Genomic DNA, 19,223 nt, shown 5'->3' on the forward strand with positions numbered 1-19,223 from the left:
AGAGAGCATCATAAGAGCTTTAAAGAGGCAGCACTGCCTTCAAAGGCAGGTTAATTCAAATCAATTAGGCACAGCTACAGCTGCAGCTACTTGAGAGCAGCAGCCCACAGCTATGCCTTTTCAGTAGGCAGCTGGTCTAAATGGGATGCCATGGCTGATGGTAAGTGGGTATCAGGGGTGCACAGATTGAGTTCATTAGTTTTTGCCCAGCTGGGTGGAGAGAGAAAACTTAGGACGAATGTCTGGACCTGCCTTGATGCGTGGGAGGGTGACGTGGGCAACAGAGAAATACTTCTGGAAAGGCTGGCAAGTCCAGTAGGACATAGTGCCAAGACCGTGCTGTGGGTGCCAACTGGCAATGGGAAGAAAAGGCAGAGCATTTAAATAGATCTCAGAACATTTGAAGACTAAGGGCTAGATTCACAAAGGGACTTGGGCACCTACCTGCCTCTCAGGCATATAAGTCCAACATTTTGGCACTACTGGAATTCACAAAACCCCAGCTCTGCTGCCACTTAACCTGTAGGCCCCTCTTTTTCCCAGGCACCTATGTTTCTGCCAGTAAAGTACCCTACATGCCTAAGTTTCCACGGCTGGGCACGAGCAAAGCCAGCTAAGTCCTGATGCTGCCGAGCTGCCCAGAGCCCTAGCTCACGCCTAAGCCGTGATGGGATTCTCAAAGCAGACATTCCCCCACCTGTGGCCTGATACAATAGGTGTGCTCTGAGCAGGACTAACCCCCCCAGAAGACAGCATGGATGAGAGTCTGGGGAGCAGGCATGTATTTTTCCCCCTTTGAGTCAACAGTACAGTGGTTAGGGCACTCACCTCAGATGTAACCCCCCCAGGTCTGTAATCTCCACTCGCCTGACTTGGAGCAGGGACTCAAACCTGGCTTACCCCAACCCAGCAATCAGTCCCCTGACCGTGGGATACGGGGTCAATCTCTCTCCCCCAACGAATGTTTAATTATGTACACAAAGTGGACCAGCGTCAACAGGAGAGCTCCAGCCCAGAATGCTCAATAGCCAGATGGTTAGGGCCCTTTCCTGGGGCGTGAGAGAGCTGGCTTCAAGTCCCTGCAGCTACTGGTTATAAAGGGATGGTCTCTCTTTCACTCTGGTTGGTTGTGTTCTGCCAGAAAGGGCTGATCTGGCTTAGGTGCCTAACTCCAGGAATCCTGAGCGGAAACAGGCCCTTCCCTCCAGCCCAGAGTTTGGCACCTGGTGAGCGTGAGAATTATTGTTTCTCGACAAAGCTGGTCCTCTGGCTTTCTATTTCTCAGCCTTTAGTAACGAGCCTCCTGCACCTGGGAAACTAAACCAAGGGAAACTCTGCAAGTTCTGAATGGAAGCTCAGAACCCTGAGAGGCAGAAGGAAGGCGCTTGGACCCCTTCAATTTGACTGAATGCGTAGACCTGCCCAAGTCTGATATAACCCACCCAGTTAGAGACTGACCTCGTTCATTCTCAGCCTGCCACTGTGACATTCCCCTGGTGTTATCTGGACCGGTGATCTGCTAAGCCACTCCAACCCTTAACTCTGGGAGCCAGCCTGACCCTGCTCTGCTGGGAGAACCCCCACCCCTGGGCTGGTCACGCACAGCCTTTGGCGTGTAAACTGCTCCCAGCTACTTGCAACCAAGTGACACTAGCCAATATCTCTGGTCCCAGACACAACCCTAGGAACCTCCATCTTGCAGTGTCCTGTTATCCCACTGGACGTTGCAAGCTTATATGAGTTCGTCAATTTAACAAAGAAATTGATATGTACCAGGCTTGTTATCCCAAGGGGAGGCTCTGACAGGTTTCATACCAAATGCACTGCTTCAGGTAAAATAAACAGATTTATTAACTACAGAAGATAGATTTAGGAATTATAAGTCAAAGCACAACAAGTCCGATTTGGTCAAATGAAATAAAAGCAGAACACATTCTAAGCTGCTCTTAACACTTTCAGTGCCCTTACAAACAGAAGTTTCTAACCACAGGCTGCCTGGTTGCCCTTCAGCCTGGCTCCCCCCTTTGATCAGCGCTTCAGTCACTTGGTGGCGGTGTCTGTAGATGGAGGTGGGAGAGAGGAGGAGGAGCCTGGCAAACGTGTCTCCCTTTTATCATGTTCTTTCTTCAGTCTTGGCTTTGCCCCCGCCCCCCTTTCAGGGTCAGGTGAGCATCACCTCATCGTAGCCCACAACTGACCAATAGCTCAGTGGTTTGAGCATTGGCCTGCTAAACCCAGGGTTGTGAGCTCAATCCTTGAGAGGGCTACTTAGGGATCTGGGGCAAAAATTGGTCCTGCTAGTGAAGGCAGGGGGCTGGACTCGCTGACCCTTCAAGGTCCCTTCCAGCTCTAGGCGATAGGGAAGGGGGGTGACTCACTCCAGAGCCCAACAGATCCTTTGTTGCTGCCTAGGGGGTAGTCTGCCGTGGCAGCGCTTTATCATGCCGTGTGTGGTTGCAGCTCCCAGCGCTCTAAAAAAACCATCTCAACAAGGGGCGTAGCTCCCAGCGCTGGGGCACTGTTTACACTGGTGCTTTACAGCTCTGCAACTTGCTGCCCTCAGGGGGGTGTTTTTTCACACCCTTGAGCAAGAAAGATGCAGCGCTGTAAAGTGCCAGTGTAGACAAGCCCTAGGCCAGTGTCCTTTGTTCCTGTGAGGCTGGGCTGGGTTTGCCCCGTACATGCCCTGATGAGGTGTGAACTGCCTCTCTGCTCCTGGAGAGTTTTTGCCTGGGCTTGTTTTAAGCCAGGAGGATATATTTTCAGCCTCGTAATTTTATATATGAAATTACAACCTATAACATTACTAACACATTGCCGTAACAACAATTACTATAACAACAATGCACAGTGCATCACGAGCCTTCCGAAGACACCCGACCTGACAAACTTTGCATTGGACACCACACAATCATATTATAAAGATGAACATGGGGGTGCAGGGTATTCCCCCGAGGTCCACAACGTCACACTGGTCCTCTGGCTTTCTATTTTCTCAGCCTTTAGTAATGCCTGGTTGTCAATATGAAAGGCCTCCTGCGCCTGGGAAACTAAACCAAGGAAAACTCTGCAAGTTCTGAACGGAAGCTCAGAACCCTGAGAGGCAGAAGGAAGGCGCTTGGACCCCTTCAATTTGACTGAATGCGTAGACCTGCCCAAGTCTGATATAAACCACCCAGTTAGAGACTAACCATGCTCAGCCTGCCAGCTCTTCAGGGCAGGGAGCACGTCTTCCCACGTTTGTACGGACTCTGGCACAAGGGGGCTGCCTTCTCACGGGGGCTTGGGGGAGCAACAGGAATCTGAACACTCAATAAGACGACTTCCCCAAGGCAGGCTGCTGCTTTGGGAAGGACGAGAACAGATGCAGCGATCTCCCTGCAGCTACCCCTGGAGTCAGACACCACAAATCAAGCAGAAACAAAAGAAAGGGCGACCTTGTATTCACTGACTGCTAATTAGATGCACTCTTGGTTTGGCTTCTTCCTTCAGGCTAGGGGCCCTCGTCTGGGATTACAGCCCCAGGGTGCCAGGCAATGAATGAACACAGAGAGACAGGCCCTGTCCTGAAGAGCTTACAATCTAAACAGAAGAGGTGACAACAGCTGGATGCAACAAGGAGCACATGCAAGGTGCCTGGCTCCCAAGAGTGCTTCGAGAGAGGGTGGTACGTGGTATAGCTAATGGAATCTGATCCAGGACCTCGGTGGTCCACATCAGACTATGGCGACAGCTGCCAGGCAGAGCACAGGGCCTACCTTTACGCTTCAGAGACATTAGGGACCGAAAGAATCCAGAGGCTGAGCCAATGCCACCAGGCAGCTTGGGGTCCTCCTCCCCCATCAGCTGGGCCAACTCTGCTCCCGGCAGGTCGATGAGCCTGGTGATGTTGCTGACCACCAGCTCTGTGAAGACTTCGGGCTTCTCATGCCGCAACTTCTCCACAAAGAAGTCAGGGTTGAAGATGACTGTTTGTCCACGGAGGGAGGAGTCATTGCAGATGACAAACCTGCAGATGGCATCACTGGGAAATAAAAGGAGACAGGTTGTAAAGCATTTCTTCCAGAATTCACTCGTACAGCCAGTGTCCCCCCCAAATCCCAGATCACAGGCCTCCGGACCAACCTCACTCTGGAAAAGACATCTACTCGCACTGGAGGTGCCAGTGTGTTCTTCAGAACCACTCCTGTCCCATGCTTGCTGTGAATCAACAGCATGCGTAGCTTCAGCAGAGCTGGGACAACAGCTCTTCTCGGTTTTGTTTTTTAACATTATAATTAACAACTGTACTCAAGACAAGATGCACAAAACAGTACAACTGTCTCACAACTCTGTCTAATAAACCTTGCCAGCAAGATTTCAGATCACTAAATCTCAGAGAAAGGGGAAAACACCCCAAAGCAGCTATTTTAATCATTAACCAAACTTTAAACCTGAAGGCTCTAGTCACACTACCAGAGCAACTATTACTTGTGTGACAGTGAGCATATCCCCAGCGAACATACACCAGGTAACAGAAGCACAGCCACACATGGAATGCTACAATGTAGCCTGCAACTACCTTTATCTTTAACAGAAAGAAAGGCCCGCAGAAACTGCAGGCCCCAAGTGCACTCAGATCAAGATTAGGACTGGATTCTCCACTAGCTGCACCTCTTACCAAAGACAAGGGCAGTTGGAATTGGCTTGATTTTATCTCAGGCACTACCTACATGCTCATGGCAAATTCCTAGCGGGGCCCTACATTTAGGCAAAGGCGGGGTGTCTGGGATGTACACACACACCACTGACAGTCAGCATCCAAATATCCACACTTTCCTCTAGCTCTCACAAAGGTTCACACTGGTAGCACAGCGCCAAATGTGCGCAGACATTTAACTCCCCAGTGGGGAGTGTTAAACATATTTTTTCTGCGGTAAACCAATAATTACAAATAGCAACGAATGGAGAAGACAGAAAAAAATCCCATACCACGCATAGAAAGGTAACCTCAATCTACAATCTATTGTCTCCCTGTTATTTGTGAGCTTCAATAACTATGTGAACAACTATATGCATCTGTGACGTTACTGACTTGAACTGTGACCGTAGAGATCATTGTTACAACCAAGGTCCCAGAGTGGCACCAAGTCTTGTACAAAGGAGGTCACGTAAGGTGTCTATGGGAAGGTTATGATTTGCTGGTTATGATGATGCTATCTGTATGTAGGTATCATTTTGTATTTAATGTTATAAGTATTGGCTCTATACTGTCTGTATTTCAAACTTGTGCTATGCTTCCGGGTGACACCCCAGACCATTTGGCATCAGCACTGCCTCACCTGCTTGATAGTCCATTAAGAACCATCAGCTATACAACTGACCTATTGAGAGAAGGCAGATACACCTTATGACTCAGCAAGGCAGGCAGGGACATGCCTATGGACAGAACTCGGAGGCTTTCAAGCCATGTGCTGGGCAGCTTGTGTTTGAAACACAGGCCACATGGCAAGAGACTATAAAAGGCAGCTGCATCTTCTCCATTTTGTCTTCAATCCTGCTTCTGACCTCTGGAGAAACTATGCTTGAAACTGAAGCTTTGAACAAAGGACTGAATGACCCATCCCAGCTGGGATGTTTATACTCTAGAGACTTAATTGGTTTAAAATCAGCAGTAATCCCATCAAGCCTGAAACAAGTCTGAACTAAGAACTTTGCAATTGTTGTATGTATTTGATTCCATTTAATCAGTTTTAACTCTCATCTATATTTCTTTCTTTTTCTGAATAAACCTTTAGGTTTTAGATTCTAAATTGGCAACAGCGTGATTTGTGGGTAAGATCTGACTTGTATATTGGTCTGGGGCTTGGTCCTCTGGGATCGAGAGAACCATTTTTCTTTTACTGGGGTATTGGTTTTCATAACCATTCATCCCCACAAGGAGTGGTGCGGGTGGTGATACTGGGTAACTGGAGGGTCTAAGGGAACTGCATGCATGACTTCTGGTTAGCCAGGGGGGTGAGACCAAAGTCCTCTCTGTTTGGCTGGTTTGATGTGCCTCAGCTAGTAAAGGAACCCCAGCCTGGGGCTGTGACTGCCCTGGTCTAAGCAATTTGTCCTGAATTGATACTCTCAGAAGTGTCCCGCCAAAGGCAGTTTCGTTACAGCATTTTTGACCTAAAAGGCAGAAAAAACGGTTACCTACCTTTTCAATAACTGTTGTTCTTCGAGATGTCTTGCTCATGTCCATTCCATTCTAGGTGTGTGTGCGCCCACATGTGTGGTCATTGGAGATTTTTGCCTTAGCGATATCTGTAGGGCCAGCCATGGCACCCCCATGAGTGCCGCTCTCATGTGCTGGTATATCAGGCACCGCCGGCCCTATGCCCTCTCGGTTCCTTCTTGTTGACAACCCCGACAGAGGGGCAAGAGAGTGGGTAATGGAATGGACATGAGCAACACATCTCGAACAACAGTTATAAAAGGTAGGTAACCGTTTTTTCTTCGAGAGCTTGCTCATGTTGATTCCATTTTAGGCAACTCACAAGCAGCATCAACAGAGGTGGGCTCAGAGTTCACAGGCTTGCAGCTCTGCCAAAGCTAGCGTCATCTCGAGCTTGCTGGGTCAGTGCATAATGAGACGCGAATGTGTGGACGGACAACCAGGTAGCGTCTCGACAGATCTCTTGGCTCGGTACCTGTGCCAGGAAGGCTGCCAATGATGCCTGTGCCCTAGTTGAGCGTGCCGTTACTATCGCTGGCGGATGCAGGCTGGAACTCGTGATCCAGGATGAGATCCTCTGAGCAGGCATTGGGCAACTCTTCATCTTGTCTGCCACTGCAATGAACAACTGCATTGACTTATGAAATGGCTTTGTTCTATCTATGTAGAAGGCCAGCACCCTCCGGATGTCCAGGGTATGTAGCCTGCATTCCTCATCTGATGCATGAGGCTTTGGAATTAAGACTGGTAAATATATGTCCTGGCCAGTATGAAATTGGGAAATTACCTTGGTCAGAAATGCCAGGTGCGGGCACAGCTGAACCTTGTCCTTGTAGAAGACCATACAGCAGGCGCGTCCTGGCCGGCGGTTGAGCATCCGCTGAAATGCTGCCGAAATTTGGCGGCATTTCAGCGGCACCACCTCTGGATGACGCCACTTGCCGCCGACAAGCAGCATCATCCAGAGGCGTCGCTGCCGAATTTCGGCGGCATTTCAGTGGATGCTCGACCACTGCCACGGTCCTTTGTCTGGCGCCTGCCAGACGAAAAAGGTTGAGGACCACTGCCATACAGGGTGGCTCCGAGGCAAGGACCCTGATCTCAGACACCATACGGGCCGACGTTATCGTGACCAGGAATGAAACCTTCCAGAAAAGAAGCAGGAGAGAGCAGGAAGCCAAAGGCTCAAAGGGAGATCCCATGAGCCTTGACAGCACAAGATTCAGGCTGTGAAGATAGAGGCACTACAGACCCTTCAAAAACCACGCTGTCATATGGTGGGCGAAGATAGACCTGCCTTGGAACAGAGGATGGAATGCTGAAATGGCAGCCAGGTGGACCTTGATCGAAGAGAGGGACACGCCTTGGAGCTTGAGGTGCAGCAAATAATCCAGGATATCCTGCAGCGGGGCCTCCGAGGCCCGAATACGCCACTCCAAGGTCCAACATGTGAACCTTTTCCACTTCTCCAGGTAGGTTGCCCTGGTGGAGGGTTTCCTGATGCCTAGCAAGACCTGCTGAACACGGGCCGAGCATGCCCGTTCGTCCATGCTTAGCCACGCAGTAGCCAAGCCGTCAAGTGCAGCGCTGTCAGGTTTGGGTGCAACAGACTGCCGTGGTTCTGGGACAGCAGATCCGGCCAAAGTGGCAGTTGTAGCGGGGCAGCTGCTGAAGTGGGTATTCACCCACGAAAAGCTCATGCTCCAATACGTCTGTTAGTCTATAAGGTGCCACAGGACTCTTTGCCGCTTTTACAGATCCAGACTAACACGGCTACCCCTCTGATACTGAACTATGAACATGTAACAGCTATTGAACACTAACTACTAAAGAATGAACTATTTACAAGGCCCAAAGGCACGAAGTCCGAAGACGAAAACTGCTAGCCCTTGCTAAGCAAGGAAAGGCGCTCTGACTAACCACCATGGGCAGTAACAAAGAACTGAGAGGGCATAGGGCTGGCGGGCCTGATATACTGACGCATGAGCATGGCACTCAAGGGGGCATCACAGCAGGCCCTACGAATACCACTAGAGGCAAAAATCTCCGATGACTGCACACACTTGGAATGGAATTGACATGAGCAAGCACTCGAAGGACTGTGGTGTCATTTCTAGGATGTGTGACCAGAATAAGCGACAAGAGAATCATAGAAGATTAGGGTTGGAACGGACCTCAGAAGGTCATCTAGTCCAAACCCCTACTCAAAGCAGGACCAATCCCCACTTGGGACTTAAGACTCCGCAGTGGAAAACACTTGCTGGAATCACTGTAAACCACGGACTTGCAGCCAGCACTCTGCAATTTGTGCTGAGTGAGAATCCCAACAGAAACCCTCTCTGCTGTCACTACTACACAGGCATGATGAGAGCTATTTTGAGAGAATAGTGGAGACTGAAAGGATTCAAGGCAGATGAGACTGGCAGAATCATCTCAAGAGTAACAAGCTGTAAGGAGTTCACAGCTGCATCCTGTAGGGTAGCATAGGCAGCATGCTACTGATTCCAGTATCACCTGATGGGTTTCTCAGACGTTTGTTGCACCTAAGGACTTAAGACCAAGATGGAGCAATTCAGTACCAACTGCCAAAGACACCTGCTGATTGATCTCCCCATACTCACAATGTTACAAGAGTTTAAAACCACACACAAGTGCCAATTCTTCCCAACAACGACAGAGCTCTGTCCTGAAATCCGTAACAACCCACTTTGATCCAACACAAGTCCTCCTACTGAGTGTGAAGAGTTACAAAGGGATCTCACAAAACTGGGTGACTGGGCAACAAAACGGCAGAGGAAATTCAATGTTGATAAATGCAAAGCGATGCACATTGGAAAACATAATCCCAACTATACATCCAAAATGGTAGGATCTAAATTAGCTGTTACCACTTAAGAAAGAGATCTTGGAATCATCATGGATTGTTCTCTGAAAACATCTACTCAATTTGCAGCAGCAGTCAAAAAAGCTAAGAGAATGGTAGGAACCATTAGGAAAAAAGATAGATAATAAGACAGAAAATGCCACTATATAAATCCATGGTTTTCCCACATCTTGAATACTGCATGCAGTTCTGGTCACCCCATCTCAAAACATATATTAGAATTGGAAAAAGTACAGAGAAAGGCAACAAAAATGATCAGGGTATGTTGCATCGCAGAGGAGCAGGGACAGAGTTTGACAACCCATGTGATTATAAGCAGAGAGTATTTTATTTATTTTCAGCATGCTTTTTATACTCTTAAAGCAGGCAAGCAAGCAGTTGCTAATTGGTTAACAAATTTAACACACCCGCAGCTGTAACTTCATAAAACTAGCCAAGGCCAACTTCTCAAAACAAAGCTCAAAGCCTAATTAACCCATTCTAAAAACCTAAACATTTTAGCTTTCCACACTACCAGCTGCCAAGCTAGCAAAATATTCTCAACAAGGGTATGGAACAGCTTCCATAGGAGGAGAGATTAAAAAGATTGGGACTGTTAAGTTTGGAAAAGAGAGGACTGGGGGGGGATATGATAGTGGTCTATAAAATCATGAATGAGGTGGAGAAAATGTGTTATTTACCCCTTCACATAACACAAGAACTGGGAATCAACCAATGAAATTAATAGGCAGCAGGTTTAAAGATAAACATAAGGAAGTACTTCTTCACACAACACAGTCAACCTGGGGAACTCATTACCAAGGGATGTTAAAGACCAAAAGTGTAAGTGGGTTCACAAAAGAATTAGATAAGTTAATGGAGGATTGATCCATCAATTGCTATTAGCCAAGATGGTCAGGGATGCAAACCCACGCTCTGGGTGTCCTCAAACCTCTGGCTACCAGAAGATGGGACTGGATGACAGGGGATACATAATTCAAATGTCCTGTTTTGTTCATTCCCTCTGAAGCGTCTGGCACTAGCCACTGTTGGAAGACAGGATGTTGGGCTAACTGGACCATTGATCTGACCCAGTCCCGCCATCCTTATGAGATGGTTTCATATTTAGACCCAGCTACCCTGCCTGCAATGACCCTTGCTCTGTTATTCGCTCACTAGCAGTTTTTGTTCCCCACACAGTAGATATGCAAATACTTTCTAACAACTACATCAAGCAGCACAAACTATCTGCTCCCTCCACTGCTAATTACATCTCTAGATTCGCAAAGAGAAAACCCACTGCGCTAAAATCAAATCTCTCCAACCTAGAGCAACCGACAGGCTCACTAGGCATGTTCCAGAGGTTAGTTTCAGTAAATTCAATAATCCCTAATGCAAAAACAGATAGAAAACCAAATCTCTTACATGAATGCCGAGAGCTTTTGGAGAGGCATTGGGAAGCAAAGACACTGAGAAAAGAACTTGCTCCTTGTTTCCAACAACAAAGACACCCGCCTGCCCCAGCACAGCCTATGCAAATTCCACGCATGCTACAAGACACAAGGGTGCATTATTGGGTCCGAAGGGCCCCCTTGGCACACACTGGGCATCAGCCGTCACACAGAGACAAAAGTGAAAAGAAAAGCTGGACAAACTGATTATGTCACTTCCCAAAGGTCAGTGTAGCTGGAGTCTCATGGCAAACAATTCCATCTGCATGGAAACCAGGGATATGAATTAGGGACACTTTGGGTTTAAGTAATCTAACTAACAGGAACCTACCAAATGGGCCCCAGTTTAACTCATCTACACGACAAGTGAAGCCATGTCACTAGGTCTCCTGTCTGGGTTGAAGCATGGTTCCATTTTGTCGTGATTACAGAGCCGTCACCATGTCTCTCAATCATGCTAAAGCCATATCCTTGGACCAGTGGTGGGCATCCTGCACGCCGCATGCAGCCCGTCAGGGTCATCTGCAGGTGGGGCACGAGACAGTTTGTTTACATTGGCCGTCCGCAGGCACAGCCACCCGCAACTCCAAGTGGCCGCGGTTCGCCCCTTACAAATGTAGATTTTTTTTGTTACATAACTGCTCTCAAAAACAAAACAATGTAAAACTTTAGAGCCTACAAATCCACTCAGTCCTACTTCTTGTTCAGCCAATTGCTAAGACAAACAAGTTTGCTTACATTTATGTGAGATAATGCTGCCCTCTTCTTATTTACAATGTCACCAGAGGGTGAGAACAGGCATTTGCATGGCACTTTCGTAGCTGGCATTGCAAGGTATTCATGTGCCAGATACACTAAACATTCAGTAGGTCCCTTCATGCTTCGGCCACCATTCCAGAGGACATGCTTCCATGCTGACGACACATGTTAACTCTGTTAATTCAATAGTAATTTTATTAAAAACGTTAATGCCAAAGGTAAATTATAGAGTAATTTCTAATGTCTCCATAATAAATGTTCATTAGGGCTTCCCTAACCCTCTCTTAAATAGAGGAGATATATTTAGGTACCAAAGGACTAGAAGATAATGTACTTCACATCATTTCACTACAGGTTCCTCCTTTTCGTTTTGTCCCTCTTTCCCACCCCCCGAAATCTGGGATGAATCCTGTCTGACCCTGGAACTTTGTCTCCGGACATTCTCATTGATTTTCCTTGATTTTTGTTCTGGCACAATCTCAGTTTTCTGAGATAAAGGTAAAGGTAATAATTGGAGATATACCAATCTCCTAGAACTGGAAGGGACCTCGAAAGGTCATCAAGTCCAGCCCCCTGCCTTCACTAGCAGGACCAATTTTTGCCCCAGATCCCTAAGTGGCCCCCTCAAGGATTGAACTCACAACCCTGGGTTTAGCAGGCCAATGCTCAAACTTCTTAGTCCCTGAAAAATATGCCTTTGTGGCATCTGTGTCCCCATCTTCCTTTGTGAGGACCCAGGCAAAGAATCCATTACATTTTTCTATTTAGTACTGTCTGCGTCTCCCTCAACCCTTGATATCTCCTAGTGACCTCACCGTTTCCTTCATTAACCTTTGTCTCCTATGTTCTAAACATTTCTAATTTATTATTACGTGTGGAGTCTTTCTTCCATTTTCTGACTAATTGTGTCATAAACGTTAACCCTTTTACTGCTGAATGTTAGGGCGTTCCCACTGTGCAATGACTCTGATGGAACACTGGGACTTCATTAAGAACCTAGGTAGGAGGTACACAGCATAGCACTGGAGATGAACTTTTCCCCCATCTGCCAGGTACATCAGAGAGCACTCAAGTGGTTAACTTCCTTCTGGCCTTCCAGCATCCCAGTTTTTACCCCTCCCCCAGCCAGGAGGGTCTGTGCTCCATGCCTTCCATCACTGCTTGCAAATGGTTCCTCTCACTCAGTTCCTGATTTACCCCCGTTGATGTTCTGCTCTGGCTTTACATTGTCTGGGCTTGCTTCTAACTTCACAAACAAAGATTTTACACTCATGTAACTCCATTAAGTCAATAGAACTTACTTCTCATGTATCCCACTATAACGGCAATGCTCAGTTACACATCCCATCTCTTTCCTGGAGACATTTTCCATTCACTTCCTTACTACATTATCCCATTTGTTTGCTTCCCAAACTTTCTTTCCACAAACTCAGGAACCATAGTTTGCTAGTTGAGGTCTCACTTTAGTCCTGATCTTCAAAGACCTCCATAGGACTGACTCAGGCTACACAAGGGATCAACTCATCTTGCATGATTGTGACCTCTGACAACAGCTGCTCTCCACTGAAATAATGGAACTGTTACCCCTAGAGTGAGCCTTGTGTGCCTGATAGCTTATTCTGCAGCTTGTCCCTCACTGTGGAACTCACTCCCAGAAGGTGCTAGGCTCACCATGAATCTTCTGAGTAAAATTAGAGCCCACTGCTTTGTCCAAGCTTTCTCCATAACAACAAAACCACCCCCAACCAAACATTAAAACCTTGGGCTAATTAGGGGGAGGGGAGTGGGAAGGAGAACAAGCCATTTGTTCCTTTATTGTGTACTTTGATATGATGTAAGGCACGCAGATACCATGGTGATGAGTGGTCTATAAAAGCAGAGATGAAAGAAATCCTAATTAAAAACAAGGCAGAAAATAGAAATAACATGTCTGAGCAAATGCCTGTCTCCCCTTTGCTGCTGTTCTGTGAACTGTGTGTCGGTGGGGCACATCCATTCGCTCTGTTTACCCTGGGTATAGCAGGCAGGAAGACTGGGCTTTGTCTGAAGGTTACACACTCTGCGGTGTTGCAGATTAACAGGATTATTGTGTGAAATGCCTGTGAGGGCTTTATTTCTGTGCAGAAATGGGGTCCTGCTTTACATTTGCATTTTGATTACCAATAACGATACCTAGGCACCTTTGTGTGCGAGGAAGGGTCACTAATAAAGTTACCTTTATAAATTAAAAGGCCTATTGAAGTGCAGGAATAGGAGACTGGAGGCTGTTTCCAGCTGTGTCAGTCAGAGATGGCCAGGCATCCAGGGAAACATGGAACGGGGAACAGAAAATGGAAGAACTGCAGATGGGTTCATAGGAATAGGTAATAGGATACCGCAAGGGTGTTTTGGGAAGGCCTCAAAAATATGCTGTGATGGGGTATGCAAACCCCACACTGGCCAACAAAGGGTTAAGGAGCGGCTCTGGGCTCAGCCAGCCCTGCCCCACATGCAAGAGATGCTCAGGGAGCAGAGCAGCTCAGCTGGGGGTAGGTCTGGAAACAGAGCCCACCGGCACTCGCAGCCCCTGAGGGAAGGGGGCACCTGCTTGAGAGACCCCCTGGGAGGGAGGCATTTCCTTCACTCTTTCTCACATTAATTCCCCTTGTGTTGTTTATGGACAACGCTGGATCACTAGGCCAGGCTCCACACGAGCGCAAGCCGCCACCTATCCCAAAAGCCCAACTGGCCACTCTGAAAGCTGGCACTAGGGGAGTCCACTTGCAAAGTCCAAGGCCACACGCAGCCCGTCAGGGTAATCCGCTGGCGGGGCCCGAGACAGTTTGTTTACATTGATCATCCGCAGGCACGGCCGCCCACCCGCAGCTACACTTCTATGATTCTATAGAGCAGGGGTGGCCAACCTGGGGCTCCGGAGCCACATGCGGCTCTTCAGAAGTTAACATGCGGCTCCTTGTACAGGCACCGACTCCGGGGCTGGAGCTACAGATGCCAACTTTCCAATGTGCTGGGGGGGGGGCTCACTGCTCAACCCCTGGCTCTGCCACAGGCCCGGCCCCCACTCCACCCCTTCCCGCCCCAACCCCTGGGCCTGCCGTGCCCTCGCTCCTCCCCCTCCAGAACCTCCTGCACACAACCAAACAGCTGATCGGGAGGGGTGGGGGGTGCGTGAGGCGCTGGGAGCAGGGGGGTTGCTGATGTATTTCTGTGTCTCTTTGGCAATGTACACTGGTACATTCTGGCTCCTTCTCCGACTCAGGTTGGCCACCCCTGCTATAGAATAACTTATTTTTCTATATACATTTAAAATATAAATATTTAGTAATGTTTACATAGATTATATTTATAAGTTCCTTGGGACAGGAACAAGCTTTCTGTTGTGTCCCCCAGATGCCTTGCACAATGGGGTGCCAATCCCTGACTCGTATTTCTAGAGTCTACCACAATATAAATAATACATCATAACGGAAAATGCTTCCTTGCCCTGCTTTCCTCACATTTATTTAGGATACTCTAATTTAAAAGATAAAATGTTGTACAGGCTTCAGATTCACCAGTAACTCATCTTAGCCAACACCCGAAAGTTTACAAAGTCCCAGAATTCAGAATATTCAAGTTATTGCTATAATCACTCATAATCAAATTGAGTTTCATCAATTAAAGCAAACAGACCTGACAAGCATCATCAACCACACTCTGCTGTGGATCTAGAGATGTAAAGAAAAGTGCCCTTACTTGGGAAAGTCAAATTGTCTGTTGCTTTAATCTGCTCTTTAACTACAACACCACGGGGTATCAACTAACACTGCAATGGCAAGACTGGTTATGGCTGACCTCTGCTACTCAGGTGCTTAGAACTTTCTGAAAGAAATTTACATTTTAGAGTGAAGTTGCTCAGGTTTGGTCTGAGCCCAGAAGTTAATTAGTTCTTGAAAAATGTTAATAAAAGTCCATTTGTCCCCAGTGGGAAAAGGCAGCTGCGTTACATCAATAAAGTCTAAGGAAAAGGACAAAACAAGAACATTGGAGGGAACTGCACAGTGCACTGTACTGCTCCTCCAGCCACACTGACCAGTGAATAATCTGTTTAATGCTTAAACGCTCCCTTTCTATGTAACCTGATGCAGTTCACACAGCACATGCATGTGCTATAATCAGATAATTAAAAACCTTATTGTAACGTAGCCATGCGATGGGGCAAAAATAATGCTACCAGGGGAACCTTAACTCTGACTCCCTAGATTGTTGTGCAATTAAAGTCTCACCCTTCATACCACAGTGGTGCAACATTGTGCATTTAAAAATGAAAAACAACAGCATCAATTTCCTCAGCTTTCAGGGCTGCACAATCTTTGTAACTGCCTCTAATTATTTTTATTTAAAACCCTTAGAGAGGCAGAGCTGGGAGGCAGGCTTGGGCCCAATCCTGCTTTCACAGACATCCATCCAAATGTCTCTTTCCATGGAACAGTAGCATTCGCTCCCTCTCACTGTCTAATTGCAAGCTCCAAATGATGTGGAGACACACTGCCTCCTTCAGAAGGGAGCGGCAGGCAGCCAGAGCACTGGGACATGCATCACACACAAGAACCCTGGCTGTTTTCATCAGTCCCAGGATTTAATCTCTCACCTTAGAGAGGCCATTCCTCGGAGGAACAGGATTTCCATAGCTTCAGTGCTGCAACCGCTATGAATAATTCAAGTGGTGAGTTTTTAAAGAAAATATGGTTTGTTCTAGCACTCTCGGGGTGTGTCTACACTCGTGGTGGCACATCGAGTACAGATACTGCATGCCCAACTAGCACGGGTATAAAGAGCAGTGTAGACAGCGAGGCACGGCTTAGGCAAGTAGGGTGTGCTACATGTCTGAACCCACAGGATAAGTTTGTGGAGGGGATCGTATGATGGGATAGCCTAATTTTGGCAATTAATTGATCTTTGACTATTAGCGGTAAATATGCCCAATGGCCTGTGATGGGACACTAGATGGGGTGGGATCTGAGTTACTACAGAGAATTCTATCCTGGGTGTCTGGCTGGTGAGTCTTGCCCACATGTTCAGGGTTTAGCTGATCCCCATATTTGGGGTCAGGAAGAAATTTTCCTCCAGGGCAGATTGGCAGAGGCCCTGAGGGGGGTTTCACCTTCCTCTGCAGCATGGGGCACGGGTCACTTGCTGGAGGATTCTCTGCACCTTGACGTCTTTAAACCACAAGTTGAGGACTTCAGTAGCTCAGACATAGGTCAGGGGTTTGTTACAGGAGTGGGTGGGTGAGAGTCTATGGCCTGCGTTGTGCAGGAGCTCAGACTAGAAGATCATAATGGTCCCTTCTGACCTTAAAGTCTATGAATCTATGAGTCTATACCCTATCCAGCTTTCTACACCTCCAAGCAGCGCCTCCCTCATCTACACTGCTATTTTTAGTAATGTGGTAGTCCGCTACCAGAGCCTGCCATCTCCACCCTGGCAGAGCCTTTCCTCGCCGCAGGGACAGGCTCCGGCAGCTATGTAGACATAGCCTTTGAAAGAAAATGGTGACTGCTCACAGCTCCCCTTCAGGCTCAGACCTTGGAAACGCTTTCTCATGCAGACAATACAGTATTGTAGGTTTTTCTGCTATAACTATCCTGAAACTACACCTCCACCACTTTGTTTATGCTGGTTTAAGCTACTTCTCATGTGAATAACTGCGTCCACATCATTCTGCACTGCTTCTGAAATAGCCAGTCAGATATCCCATGGTGTAATGTTCCAGTGCTAGAGTCTATGCATTCTGGGATTTTTCTTGCAGTGTATTGTGAGATACCTACCAGAACCTACAGGAATTCTGGCACTCAAACTCCCATGATTCCTTTCTTAGTATCCCATATTTCATCTGGTTTTGGTAGGCCAGCACCATTTTCAAACTTGTCAGACAGCATGGAGGAAGCACTGCTGAGCACTGCAATCCTGCTCCAGATGTATTGGCGGTCATGCAGCCAGATGGCTTTGGACGAGTTGGGAGACAGCCATTGCATAATGTTGCGCAGATATTGCTAGAGAAGAAACCAAGTAGTTACGTCTGCATGACATTTTCCTAGAGCAGCTTCACTCCACTGAGCGCCACTTTTGTGTTTGGCCACCCAGCACCAACTGGTGGGACAGGACATTGCCACAGAACTGGGATGACCACCAATGGGGCAGAACTTCAGGATTTGGAATGCTACTGTCCTTGAGATCTGTGCAGAGCTGAAGCTGCAGGACACCAACATGCCAGTTCCCATCAGTATGGAGAAGTGCGTGGCCATCATTCTCTGGACATTAACATACACCCACACCCCACTTGTTATTGATCCGTAGGCTAAACAGTTTGGTGTTGGCAGATCAACTTCTGGGGGTGCTGTCACGGAGGTTTGCACTGGTGCTAAGAGGGTGCTGCTGCCTTAGTTACAAAGCTGGGAAATGCACTGGAGTTGATGGATTTATATGGCTAGGGCTCCCAGATTATGTAGGGGCTATTGATAGGATCCATATGCCTGTAATTTCCTACCCCTTCAAAAAAGACCAAATACACCACATCGGGCCTGGGCATTCACCAACAGAAAGGGGTATTTCTCCAATGGTGCAGACAGACTGTTTGATCACCATGGCAGCTTGATGTCTAGTTGGCTGTGGGTATCAAGTGGAGTGCTCCAGGAGTTGGTCCTGGGGCCAGTTTTGTTCAACATCTTTACTAATGATCTGGATGATGGGATGGATTGCACCCTCAGCAAGTTCACGGACGACACTAAACTGGGGGGAGAGGCAGATACGCTGGAGAGTAGGGATAGGCTCCAGAGTGACCTAGACAAATTGGAGGATCGAGCCAAAAGAAATCTGATGAGGTTCAACAAGGACAAGTGCAGAGTCCTGCACTTAGGACGGAAGAATCCCATGCACTGCTACAGACTGGGGACTGACTGGCTAAGCAGCAGTTCTGCAGAAAAGGACCTGGGGATTACTGTGGATGAGAAGCTGGATAGGAGTCAGCAGTGTGCCCTTGTTGCTAAGAAGGCTAATGGCATTTTGGGCTGTATAAGTAGGAGCATTGCCAGCAGATCGAGGGAAGTGATTATTCCCCTCTATTCAGCACTGGTGAGGCCACATCTGGAGTAATGCATCCAATTTTGGGTCCCCCACTACAGAAAGGATGTGGACAAATTGGAGAGTCCAGCGGAGGGCAACAAAAATGATTAAGGGGCTGGGGCACATGACTTATGAGGAGAGGCTGAGGGAACTGGGCTTATTTAGTCTGCAGAAGAGGGGGGATTTGATAGCAGCCTTCAACTACCTGAAGGGGGGTTCCAAAGAGGATGGAGCTCAGCTGTTCTCAGTGGTGGCAGATGCCAGAACAAGGAGCAATGGTCTCAAGTTGCAGTGGGGAAGGTCTAGGTTGGATATTAGGAAAAACTATTTCACTAGGAGGGTGGTAAAGCATTGGAATGGGTTACCTAGGGAGGTGGTGGAATCTCCATCTTTATTGGTTTTTAAGGCCCAGCTTGACAAAGCCCTTGCTGGGATGATTTAGTTGGGGTTGGACTAGATGATCTCCTGAGGTCTATTCCAACCCTAATCTTCTATGAACTTAACCAATAATAAAGTGGGGTGGTCTGGAAAGGTCCATGGTACCAGGATCTTTATGAAAAATGGAACTTTGGTGGTGGTGGAGATGTGCTTCCTCCAGTCACTGTGACACACCCAACTTACCCTCTGCTCCCCTGGTTTATAAAGCTTTTGAGTGGACACTTTGATAGGGGAAAGGAACTGTTTGACTCTCCCCTGAGTAGCTGCAGAATGACAATGGAGGGTGCATTTGGAAGACTGAAGGGAAGATGGAGGTGCCTGACATCAAGGGCAGAGGGCATCTGAGAAATATAACACAAGGCAGGTAAGTGCTATGATTTGCACAACTTCTGTGCGAGTGAGAGAG

The 19,223-nt window shown here is 47.7% G+C and overlaps 1 protein-coding gene across 5 annotated transcripts in view; it reads right to left on the bottom strand.

Annotated features, from left to right (window-relative positions):
* Positions 1 to 19,223, bottom strand: part of LOC123357018 (rho GTPase-activating protein 19-like) — a 53,543-nt gene that overhangs the window by 22,440 nt on the left and 11,880 nt on the right. For 2 of the 5 annotated variants that reach the window (XM_045000281.1, XM_045000278.1), the window contains exon 2: positions 3,759 to 4,024. The exons of 1 other annotated variant lie outside the window; for it this stretch is intronic. In XM_045000281.1, coding sequence (XP_044856216.1) covers positions 3,759 to 4,024 — 266 coding nt within the window. Of the gene's footprint in view, positions 1 to 3,758; positions 4,025 to 10,490; positions 10,526 to 17,085; positions 17,153 to 19,223 lie in introns of those variants that run through there. 2 more of the 5 variants (XM_045000279.1, XM_045000280.1) reach the window with 2 other exon arrangements.

This window comes from Mauremys mutica, unplaced genomic scaffold (assembly GCF_020497125.1).
Source record: "Mauremys mutica isolate MM-2020 ecotype Southern unplaced genomic scaffold, ASM2049712v1 000206F_np12_subseq_1:328963_obj, whole genome shotgun sequence".
In the NCBI taxonomy this organism is placed as follows: domain Eukaryota; kingdom Metazoa; phylum Chordata; order Testudines; family Geoemydidae; genus Mauremys; species Mauremys mutica.